The sequence below is a fragment of the Rana temporaria genome, chromosome 1, assembly GCF_905171775.1.
Source record: "Rana temporaria chromosome 1, aRanTem1.1, whole genome shotgun sequence".
In the NCBI taxonomy this organism is placed as follows: domain Eukaryota; kingdom Metazoa; phylum Chordata; class Amphibia; order Anura; family Ranidae; genus Rana; species Rana temporaria.
The window spans coordinates 587,854,909-587,867,686 of record NC_053489.1 but is presented as its reverse complement, the minus strand read 5'-3'; the positions used below and the strand labels follow the sequence as shown (position 1 = coordinate 587,867,686).

General features: G+C 42.7%; 1 protein-coding gene across 2 annotated transcripts in view; it reads left to right on the top strand.

Moving 5' to 3' along the window:
- The window catches only part of NSUN7 (NOP2/Sun RNA methyltransferase family member 7), a 159,811-nt gene that overhangs the window by 121,831 nt on the left and 25,202 nt on the right, over positions 1-12,778 (top strand). For both annotated transcript variants that reach the window (XM_040335065.1, XM_040335067.1), the window contains exon 7: positions 7,883-8,093. In XM_040335065.1, coding sequence (XP_040190999.1) covers positions 7,883-8,093 — 211 coding nt within the window. The remainder of the gene's footprint in view (positions 1-7,882; positions 8,094-12,778) is intronic.

Here is a 12,778-nt window from a genome sequence, read left to right as displayed (position 1 = left end):
GAGGATTAACCTGAAGCATATAGGTAAAAAGTCCTTCACAGTGTCATTTAACTACTTCAGTAAAAGATCTTTGTTGTTCATCTAAATTACCTTGTCTGGTTAGAGAAGATACATTACATGGGTCTAACGAGCAGAAAAGCTGTCGTAAAGAGACTATGGGCCAGATTCACAGAAGAGATACACCGTCGTATCTCTGAGAGTATCTATGCGGCTGATTCATAGAATCAGGTTACGCATAGATAGCCCTAAGATCCGACAGGTGTAATTGACTTACACCGTCGGATCTTAGGATGCAATACTTCGGCCGCCGCTGGGTGGAGTTTGCGTCGTTTTCCAGCATCGGGTATGCAAATTAGCTTTTACGGCGATCCACGAAGGTACGCGCGTTCGTCGCAATCTCTTACGTCGGTTTTTCACGTCGTAAAGTTAAGAGTGCTATTTACATGGGGTAAAATTACTCCTCCATGTTAAAGTATGGCCGTCGTTCCCGCGTTGAATTTTTGTTTCTTTTGCGTCAGACGTCCGGGAATCCGAAATTACGTTACGCACGTCGCCGTTCAAAAAACACGTCGGGGCGCCGTAATTTCGCGCAAAGCACGGCGGGAAAATTGCGAGCGGAGCATGCGCACAACGTCCGGCGCGGGAGCGCGCCTAATTTAAATGGTACACACCCCATTTGAATTAGGCGGGCTTGCGCCGGCCGGCTTTACGTTACACCGCCGTAAGTTTACACGCAAGTGCTTGGTGAATCAGGCACTTGCGCTGAAAACTTGCGGCGGTGTAACTTAAAGACGTTACGTTACGCCGCCGCAGTTCTTTCTGAATCTGGCCCTATATTGCTATTGCTAAAGACTATCGTGTTTGTGTCAATTGCTAAAGCAACCATCCAGCCAGGAAACTGGTGACATGGAAGGTGACCGATACTGTAGTAGTGAAGAAGTGTTATGCTTGGCCCATTCACTAGGTGATAAAAACTGGACTGGAGTTCAAATCATTTTCTACTGTATCTAACACTTAAAGGGTTTGTAAAGGAATTTTTGTTTTTATCTTAATAGCTTCCTTTACCTTAATGCAGTGCTGTTTTCATGTCCTCATTGTTCGTTTTTGCTTTCAAGTTGCTGTAATTCTTCTCTGATCTCCACACTTCCTGGTTGTCTGTTTCCTGATAACCACAGTGCTGGGAGCTTTCTCTCTGTGGTCACTAATCAAGGAGGTGTGATTACTGTGTGTCTAAAACCCCTCAGCACCAATCAGTTTCGTTTTCCAAACCATCACTGCCCTGTATTGGCTCTGTGGCTCTGTACAGCAGAGAGGCAGGAAACAACATGCAAAAACTAAACTAGAAACTACAGGTACATTATATAATTGATTTTTATCTATTTTTAATCGTTTTTAAAAGGAATCAGTTAACTATTATGTCTCTATACCCTGTAAACAGTCATTTCAGCAAAAACATTTACAACTCCTTTAAAGCGGAGGTTCACCCTCAAACTGAACTTTCTATCTATCATTTCTGCAGCCTTAATAAATGCCTGTAGCGTTGTAATTTTTTTCAAGATCTGTACCCTTACCTGTATTCAGCCTAACTTCCGGGTCTTCTTCCCTGTGGGGAGTGGGTGTGTCGCTCCTTTCCCCGACGACTCGAGGCGTAATGGGCGCAAGGTCTCCTGGGAGTGACGTTTCAACACTCACAGGAGACTATCCGAAATAGCTAGGCGTGTATTCTCGCCCTAGCTCGAGTGTCACGTGACGTGGGAAGCGGTTCACATGACTCGCAAAGCATGTCATGTGACGAGGAATCCAGGAAGTGTTTGCTTGTGGGTTTCACAATGCCCACAAGCAAGATGGAAAAGCCCAGGACGATTTTTTATAACTTCTTCTTTTGGACAAAAACGGAACAGACGGATGGACGAGCGGCTAGCAAGTGAGTAGTACCGTGCTATATATATTACAAAGCATTGCAGATTTTTAAAAAAAACGCAGAACCTCCGCTTTAAGCCCTGTACACACGATCGGATGGAATCTAATCCGATGGATTTTTTCATCAAATATCCGATGAAGCTGACTTTCATCAGTCTTGCCTACACATCATCAGTCAAAAATCCGACCGTGTCCAAACGCGGTGAAGTAAAACACTACGACGTGCTGTGAAAAATGAAGTTCAATGCTTCCGAGCATGCGTCGACTTGATTCTGAGCAATGTGTGGATTTTTCTCCGATGGAGTTCCACACAGACGATCGTTTTTTTTCTATCGTTTTTTTATCAATAGGAAATTTTTAAAACATGTTCTAATTTTTTTAACCGATGGGGCCCACACACGATCGGTTTGTCCAATGAAAACGGTCCATCGATCCGTTTTCATCAAACAAACCGATCGTGTGTACAGGGCTTAAGAAAAAGTTTTGACTTTAGATACACTTTAGTTGTTATTGAAGATTATGGAAACATACTGTATATTTAAAACAGTTGACAGATTCATAATCCTATTGGATTGCCAATATTATTATATTGTAGACTGAGTAAATAGTATTAGTAAACCTTGTTTCCATAAAGGGAAAAGATGTATGTTCATCAGACTGAGTATGATTAATGGTCATACATAACAGATGTATCTGATTCTTCACTAGTTTGGTTTTATTATTAATAGACCTGTTTCCTCCCACCTGCCGTATTGTCTACGTTTGGTGGGATACTGTTGGTTCCTCAGCCTCCTACAGAGATGTGCTGGGGGAAGGGGGGGTTATTATTGTGTAGAATTATCTGAAGTTATTTGCGTTTCTTCTGGTTCTTTAACCATTTAATGCTTCAATGGTTACATCACATAATAAACAAGCAAAATGGCAAGACATTATCTGCCTTTCTTCTTCATCTGTCTTTATGTCTGTCTGTCAAGGGCTTATACACTTAAATGTTTTCTGCAACACTGTGGGCCTTTTTAGGGCCTGCACACACTTATAGCTTTGGGTATGAGGGCCTCCAGAATTATAGATTTCCCTCGAGAACACAAGTTTTAAAGCTCACTGCATACACCTTCAGGGCCCATTCGCATCATGTCTATTGGGTGGCATTGCTCAACATTTCCATTAGGCCCACTTCACTCAAATTTGCTGCATTGATTTGAGATGAGTAATAATTGAGCATCAATTGTACCAGAAATTCTCAAAAAAAAAAAAAAAACACTCCAATGCTAAATCCAGTTTTTTTTTTTGCTTTTGGATGTGGTGGAAATTTGAAGATGTATTTAATATGTATTGTCATAATGGCACCCAGTCTTAGTACTTCCGCAGCCCTCTCTAAATAGAACTGACTGGGGCAGTCTGAGGCTGGTTGAATCTCGTCTGGTAGTAGAAAATGTCTTGAGGTTGGAGTGTGATGTTTGCAGCGTGGGCATATGTCCGCCAACGAGGGGCCCTCTGTGCATTTAGCACAGACGATCGTTGAGGAGGGGGTGCGCTCGATCCGCAAGCACATGAGTGGTTATGTACAGATGTGCGTTCTTATCTGGGTCTTGTCTGATCAGCATGGCTTGGGATTCGTAGCGTACGCCTGTAGATAGCCTCCATTCCACTTTATTAAGGGTATAATCTGGATATGCATTATTCTATGGAATGGTGCAGATTCAGGATTCTATCAGCGATTAATAGAAGAGCTTATGATCGGTTCTAGAGGCAGGGGGCACTCCCTGACTCAGACACGCCCATAAGACTTTAGCCAGCATTGTATGTATTTGTATTCATTGTATTGTATTCATTGTATTATATTCTATTCATGTATTCTATGGGACTTCCTGTCAGAAGGAATGTCCTTATATGGTGTTTGCTGTGTCAAGGGGACATCCTGTGATGACCACTCCCATGGGGAGGTGATTAACTGGTGCAGTGAGCACTTCCTGTTTGGGTAAATAAAATGAGCTGTGCTGAGCCATGAAAGGCAATGATGGTGATGACGGTGACTTGAGAACAAGCTGGTGTGAGGTCTCTTGACTTGTATGGATGGGCAGAGAATGAATGGTGAGTGAATCTATTTAGCTTAATTATGGGTTATTTCATTAAGACGGATTCTGTGCTTCATAGCACAGGGCAAAATGGTGGTGTGCTCTGCATACAGCCCAGTTTTGCCATGTCATGGAGTACTTCAATGTGCAATGCCTCTTTAGGCTGCAGCCCTCCCCAGACTGGGCAGTCTTCAACAAACTTCAAAAAGCACACAGGAGGGCGCAAACAACGTGTGTATTACCATAGACAAGTCTATTTGGACAAATGGATACTCACAGAAAGATTCAAAAAGCATATATCACAATTGCTTCAGCCAGACATGATGTGCCCATCATGGGACCAAACCTGATTGGATGGCTGATGTGTTTCGGGGGGGGGGGCAGATTCCCTTCCTTTAGAGCTAATCGAAAGTAATCCTCAGTGAGCATTTAAGTAGTCAGGGACCTCGTCCTCCAAAGGGGGGGAGGGGGCAGGCGGGGGGAGGGGGCTCTGAGGAAGGGGATTTGTCCCACGAAACGCATCAGCCATCCAATCAGGTTTGGTCCTTTGATGGACACATCGCGTCTGGCTGAAGCAATTGTGATATATGATTTTTGAAACTATCTGTCTGTGAGTATCCATTTGTCTTGCGTATCGAAATAAACTTAGTATATGGTAATGCACAAGGTGTTTGTGCCCTTCTGTGTGTTTTTTGCAATCAATTGTACCAGCAACAGGAATACTGCCCTGTGAGATGCAAATAATATTTTTCCTTTATTAAAATAGCCAGCAGCAACAGTTTCTTTTCTGACATGCTTTGAGCTAGGCACAGTGCTTTCTCAATAATGCTATGACAAAGCACTGTGCCTAGTGCAAAACATGTCAGAATAAAACCTGTTCCTGCTGGCTATTTTAATGAAGGAAGAATCAAACCTTGGTGTGCAGCATTCCTGTTGCGGGTACAGTTGTTGGCGGGCACCCGAGCCAAGTCGCTGCTCTGTGTGTCCATTCAGTCACGCACCCACGGCTTGGCTCGCCCCCTCTCTCTCCTCATTGGCTCCCCACACCGATGCTGTCTCAGCCAATGAGGTGCGAGAGTCCCAGACAGCCGAGACTCTCGTGCAACATTGATGAATCGAGATGGGGCTCAGGTAAGTATTAAAGTTTTTTATCTTAATGCATAGAATGATAAAACAACTTTTGACTTTAGAACCACTTTAAAGTGTTACTAAACCCACAACAGTAAAATCAGTGTATATATGCATTAAAGCATAAGGTGTTAATCCTCCGCAATGTGTAAAAAGGCTGTTTGATCCTGTCTTCTCTGATCCTCAACTTTTTCCACTGTCCTCAATCCATCTCCTGATAAGACAGAGCTTTTGTAGTCACTCTGCACATGTTCAGTTTGATGTGCATTGCTAGAGAGTTTTTTCTTTCTTGGGTGAGGGCGTGTGATCAGCACAGGGTCAATCAGCACTGTCCAGACAGAGGGTCAGTAGTCCTGTAGCCTCATAGGACAGTCAGAGGAGAATAAAAACTCCTCCTACAAGCTTTAAACAGACACTGATAGAAGTCAATAAGACTGCTATATATTGCAGATGAGAAAAGGTATTTAGCAGTTTATATTTACTAAAATAGTTGCATTTCCATGTTCTGTGTACTGTGGGAGACCATATATAGTGAATGCAGGCTCCTGGGTTTAGTACAACACTTTAACTTTAGTTCCTTTTTAAAGAAAACAAAATAAAGCATTATGACTTCTGCTGGGGAAAGAGCTCCAAGTAAAAAAAATGGATGTCAACACACATTAACTCAATTGTGTTTAAAGCTTGTCTACACACTAAACACATTGCATGTTGCATGAATCCTGTCTAAATGCTACTTATAAAATGAAAGGTATACTCAGTTCTGATAGAAGGTTCAGGGAGTATTGACACTTGTCTTTTCAAGAGATAACTGCTGCCTACTCAGAAAACATACAGTCATGGCCTAAATTGTTGGCACCCCAGAAATGTTTCCAGAAAATCAAGTATTTCTCACAGAAAATTATTGCAGTAACACATGTTTTGCTATGCACATGTGTATTCCCTTTGTGTGTATTGGAACAAAACAAAAAAAGGAGGAAAAAAAGCAAATTAGACATAACGTCACACGCAACTCCAAAAATGGGCTGGTCAAAATTCTTGGCACAATTTGAAAATTGTGGATAAATAAGATTGTTTCAAGCATGTGATGCTCCTTTAAACTCACCTGGGGCAAGTAACAGGTGTGGGCAATATAAAAATCACACCTGAAAGCAGATAAAAAGGAGAGAAGTTCACTTAGTCTTTACATTGTGTGTCTGTGTGTGCCACACTAAGCATGGACAACAGAAAGAGAAGAAGAGAACTGTCTGAGAACTTGAGAACCAAAATTGTGGAAAAATAATCTCAAGGTTACAAGTTAATCTCCAGAGATCTAGATTTGCCTTTGTCCATAGTGCGCAACATTGTCAAGAAGTTTGCAACCCATGGCACTGTAACTAATCTCTCTGGGCATGGATGGAAGAGAAAAATTTATGAAAGGTTGCAACGCAGGATAGTCTTGATGGTGGATAAGCAGCCCCAAAAAAGTTCCAAAGAATTGTTAAGCTGTCCTGCAGGCTCAGGGAGCATCAGTGTCAGTGCGAACTATCCGTTGACATGAAACGCTATGGCAGGAGACCCAGGAGCACCCCACTGCTAACACAGAGACATAAAAAAGCAAGACTACAGTTTGCCAAAATGTACTTGAGTAAGCCAAAATCCTTCTGGGAAAACATCTTGTTGACAGATGATACCAAGATTGAGCTTTTTGGTAAAGCACATCATTCTACTGTTTACCGAAAAAGGAATGAGGCCTACAATGAAAAGAACACAGTTCCTACAGTGAAATATGGTGGAGGTTCAATGATGTTTTGGGGTTGCTTTGCTGCCTCTGGCACTAGGTGCCTTGAATGTGTGCAAGGCATCATGAAATCTGAGGATTACCAAAGGATTTTGGGTCGCACTGTAGAGCCCAGTGTCAGAAAGCTAGGTTTGCGTATGAGATCTTGGGTCTTCCAGCAGGACAATGACCCCAAACATACATCAAAAAGCACCCAGAAATGGATGGCAACAAAGCGCTGGAGAGTTCTAAAGTGGCCAGCAATGAGTCCAGATCTAAATCCCATTGAACAACTGTGGATATATCTTAAAATTGCTGTTGGGAAAAGGCTCCCTTCTAATAAGAGAGACCTGGAGCAGTTTGCAAAGGAAGAGTGGTCCAAAATTCCCGGGAGAGAGGAAGCTTATTGATGGTTTTAGGAAGCGACTGATTTCAGTTATTTTTTCCAAAGGGTGTGCAACCAAATATTAAGTTAAGGGTGCCAAGAATTTTGACCAGCCCATTTTTGGAGTTTTGTGAGAGAGAGAGAGAGAGAGAGAGACTTGTAAAGCGCAACACATGCGAACTGAATCGCCTCTGGGTGCTGTATCCATTTCATGGGTAAGGAACCCCTTGACCTCAGAAGAGATGGGTTTTAATCTGCCAAGTGGTCCGACTCCAGTCGGATGGTGGTTGGTACATTATGTCCAATTTGCTTTTTTTCATCCCTTTTTTTGTTTTGTTCCAATACACACAAAGGAAATAATCATGTGTATAGCAAAACGTGTTACTGCAATCATTTTTTGTGAGAAATACTTGATTTTCTGGAAGAATTTCTGGGGTGCCAACAATTTCGGCCATGACTGTATTTGTACCCTGAGCCATGTAGCACTATGAGTACAAATATTCACTCAGGTGGACATAGTGCTGAAGGAAAATTCCATTATCTGCAATCTACAGACCCTAAGAAAGTTAGGATGTATCTTCTATAACTATATTTTCCATATTTGTGTTTTCTCTATAGGACAAGTCACACAGTGTTGCAGCACATACTGTGAAAGCTTTGCACAACATGGACAGTGATATCATTGTGGCCAACCCTTATTCAGACTTTACCATCGCCCACCTCTCTGTGCTGTCCAATCATGGCATATGCAGTATATATGTATGTGGGGTTAAGTCTGAATCCAGAGATGAAGAAATGCAGGAACTCTTCAAGAACATGGAGTGTAAAAGTAGGTCCTTCACACGTACGGTTCCTGAAATAAAACTATATTATGTCAGATACATATGCTACATAAACACAGCTTGATGTATATGTGCAGCAAAGTATTATATATCAGTCATGACAGCTTTCCATCACTGACACATATAATGTATTTTTACATTTTGTGCGTAGGAAGGAAGGAATGGATTTTTTTTAAACACGCTCATAGCAAAATGCTAAAACAAATGACCTAAAATGTATCTAGATGTTTGAGCAGAACCAAGCATGTTAAAGTGACACTAAAGATATCCTTATTCTCCAAAAAATAATTCATACATATTCACTACTTAATGGCCCTGTAATCTATTTTTCATGAAATAATTTCATACTGTGTTTTGTGCCTCCTTGTAATGTCCTCTGTGAGCAGCAAACCAACTTTTGCCCCTCACTTCCTTTTTTTTGAAACAAGAAATGCACATTAGTTTTGCTACTGAGCGCTGCACACTACACATCCCATAGTTCATAGTTCCTAAAGGCCCGTACACACGATCGGATATTCCGACAACAATTGTGTGATGGACGTGTTTTGTCGGATAATCCGACCGTCTGTATGCTCCTTCAGACAATAGTTGTCGGAATTTTTGACAACAAATGTTAAATAGCCATGCTCTCAAACTGTCCCACAACAAATGTGTTCCCTCGGATTATCCAATCGCGTGTACACAAGTCCGTCCGACTAAAATCCAAAGTACAAACACACATGCTCCGAACAAATGCTAACCATAAGACAATATTAGCAGAAGTTTCCCAAAGGGTGGCGCTAAAGAGCAGAAAAAAATTTGGCTGAAAAAGTTCTGACGTCTGTATGCAGAACAAATTCTCGACCAACGCCCTTCAGACAAAATTCCACGGATTTGTCCGATGGAAATCTAAACGTATGTATGAAGCTTTAGTCTATTTTGGGAACAAGCAAGAGAAGGTGGATACGCTCCTACATACAGTGGAAGCATGAAGAAGGAGCATAGTCACCCACCAACAAGTCAGATCACAACACTGAAAAAAAATGGAATTTGGAGGAGGCTGAGAGCAATATTTTTTTTTAGTTAAGAATACATACTTGAAAAGAATTGGTTTTATTAAACTTGAATTTAGTGTTCCGGTAGAGAAAGGAATTTAGAAACCCTTTCTGTGTTAATAAAACACATAGTAAAGACTTCTGTTTCAGAGGAATGTACAGTTCTTCACTAGGTGTACAGCTAGTTGTCTCAGCATGACAGATGTGTTATTTGTTCTAATGCCGCGTACACACGGTTCTAAACATTTTTTTTTCTGTCATTAAAAACGATCGCGTGTGGGCTCCAGAGCATTTTTCACGATCTAAAAAATGGGCATTAAAAATTTCGAACATGCTCTATTTTTTCCTTACGTTTTTAACGTTGTCGTTTTTAAGGTTGTAAAAAATGGTTGTGTGTGGGCTTTAACGACGTGAAAAAAACGCGCATGCTCAGAAGTAAGTTATGAGACGGGAGCGCTTGTTCTGGTAAAACTAGCGTTCGTAATGGAGTAAGCACATTCATCCCGCTGTAACAGACTGAAAAGCGCAAATCGTCTTTTACTCAAAATCAGCAAAAGCAAAAGCCAAGGGTGGCATCATCCGAATGGAACTTCCCCTTTATAGTGCCGTCGTACATGTTGTACGTCACCGCGCTTTGCTAGAGCATTTTTTTTTCACGACCGTGTGTAGGCAAGGCCGTTTTAATGATCGGGTTGAAAAAAAAAAAATTTCTAGACCCTTAACCACTTCCCGACCGCCGCATGTAGATATACGTCGGCAGAATGGCACGTACAGGCACATTGGCGTACCTGTACGTCCCTGCCTAGACGTGGGTCAGGGGTCCGACCGGGACCCCCCCCGCTACATGCGGCGGTCGGATACCCGCGGGGAGCGATCCGGGACGACGGCGCGGCTATTCGTTTATAGCCGCTCCGTCGCGATCGCTCCCCGGAGCTGAAGAACGGGGAGAGCCGTATGTAAACACGGCTTCCCCGTGCTTCACTGTGGCGGCTGCATCGATCGAGTGATCCCTTTTATAGGGAGACTCGATCAATGACATCAGACCTACAGCCACACCCCCTTACAGTTGTAAACACACACTAGGTGAACCCTAATTCCTACAGCGCCCCCTGTGGTTAACTCACAAACTGCAACTGTCATTTTCACAGTAAACAATGCACTTTAAATGCATTTTTTGCTGTGAAAATGACTATGGTCCCAAAAATGTGTCAAAATTGTCCGAAGTGTCCGCCATAATGTCGCAGTCACGAAAAAAATCGCTGATCGCCGCCATTAGTAGTAAAAAAAAAATAATAATAAAACTATCCCCTATTTTGTAAACGCTATAAATTTTGCGCAAACCAATCGATAAACGCTTATTGCGATTTTTTTTAACAAAAATAGGTAGAAGAATACGTATCGGCCTAAACTGAGGAAAAATATTTTTTTATATATGTTTTTGGGGGATATTTATTATAGCAAAAAGTAAAAAATATTGCATTTTTTTCAAAATTGTCGCTCTATTTTTGTTTATAGCGCAAAAAATAAAAACCGCAGAGGTGATCAAATACCACCAAAAGAAAGCTCTATTTGTGGGGAAAAAAGGATGCCAATTTTGTTTGGGAGCCACGTCGCACGACCGCGCAATTGTCTGTTAAAGCGACGCAGTGCCGAATTGTAAAAACCCCTTGGGTCATTTAGCAGCATATTGGTCCGGTCCTTAAGTGGTTAAAAACTTAATTTTTTTAGAACCCAAAAAACGGTCGTGTGTACGCGGCATAAGAGGTGAGTTGGCCCCTTTAAATAGTCAAGGTATTGCTTATTTCAATTTTTTTTACATATCAGTAAAAACTACTGATTAACATCAACATAAGGCAAGGTAAATTTTTTTTTTATGTTTGCTCGTGAGCCCCTGAGCAGCAGTTTTACTTCACTTAGTGACTCAATCCAGCTATGACTGGTTCTATTTTAACTATTAAGAAATAAGGGAAAGAAAAATCTGCATCAAGACAAAAACCTTCTGAATTTACAACCTCTTTAATATTGATGCCTTGGTTTTTAAAATAAGATGTTTTTATTACAGTCGGTGCTCCCTCCCCAGGCACGAGTCCAAATTATGGGAGGTGTAGGCAGCGCTGAAGCCACAGCCCCCTCTCAATTCTGCAGTTCTCCTCCCCTGCAGCCTTCCTTACCATGCATCCCTTCGTTTGTATAAATAAAACACTAATTTTGCAGCCTCCCACAGCCTCCTCTCCATTCTGCTGCCTCTCCTCCTCTGATACTGTTAAAACACTAAGCACAAAATATGTCATAGCCAATAGCTAGTTTAGAGAAGATTATTACTACAGTAGTAGCTGGCATTTTGTGTTGTGTAAATGAAAGCAGCTGGAAAGCAGTACATGTCATTCACAAAAACACAAGAAGACAACAGCACACACCAGTAGCTACTACATTTGTCTGAGGCAGGGGCGGACTGACCATTGAGTCACTCCGAGGGCCCCATGCCACTAGGGGGCCCCATCAGGGTTGCCAGGCTCAGTAAAACCAGGGACAGTATGTAAAAATCTGTGTTTTTTTTTAGATCTGTCTGTCAGGTCACCTGTGGCCAGGTGACAAGTGCACCCTGTAGGGGTCAGGGATGCACCACAGGGAAGTGAACCCTATAGCCGACTACTGCTGGCAGGGAGGAAGCGTAACCCAAGATCACCCAGGGCGCGGAGTCTAAGACCCAGTTTTGTATTCACCAGAGCCCTTGATGGTAGGGATGGTCTTGGCCGCAACTGGGTCCAGGTCGCGTTCCCGGGATTCCTCAAGTCACACTCCGCAGGGAGAAGAGGGAAGCAGCCAGCAGGACAAACAGTGGTGATGGACAGGCCGAGGTCAGGGCAACAGGCAGACAAGGATAACCGTGGAACATGCAAATAGTCAGGGGCACAGGCAGACAGGGAAGTCGGGGACAAGCCAAAACGGTACCCGGAAGATGATCGTAGCACTCTGCAAACAGGAACTAGCAATACACTGCAGACAGGAACTAAGCATAGGAACACTGTTGAACAGCACTGCAGACCTGTAGAGCAAAGGTTAATATAGGCTTCCTGGGATGGACTAGGGTGGAGCCATACAGGAAGAGGAAGTGATAAGAAGGGAAACCAGAACAGGATCTGCCTCTAATGAACACATGGAGATCAGGTAGGCAGACAGACTTGATGCATATTCATGACAGTACCCTCCCTCTTACGAGGCCTCCCCCTTCCCCGCCTGGGTCCGGGTTTAGAGGGAAACTTCAGATGAAAATTCTTCAATAGACGAGGTGCAAAGACCTCTGATGCAGGAACCCAAGACCTCTCCTCAGGACCAAAGCCTTTCCAATGAACAAGGTACTGAAGAGCGCCTCTACAGAGTTGGGAATCCAGAACTTGACTGACCTCATATTCCTGATTCTCCTCAGAGACTGGTGCCATGGTGGGGAGAGGACGAGAGAACCTATTAAGGACTAAAGGCTTCAGAAGGGAAACATGGAAGGAGTTAGAGATTTTGAGGTTTTTGGGAATCTGAAGTTTGAAACAAACTGGATTCAGCTTAGCCATTATGGTGTATGGACCAATGAATCTTGGAGCAAACTTCAGAGAAGGAACTCGGAGCTTGATGTTTCTGGTGGA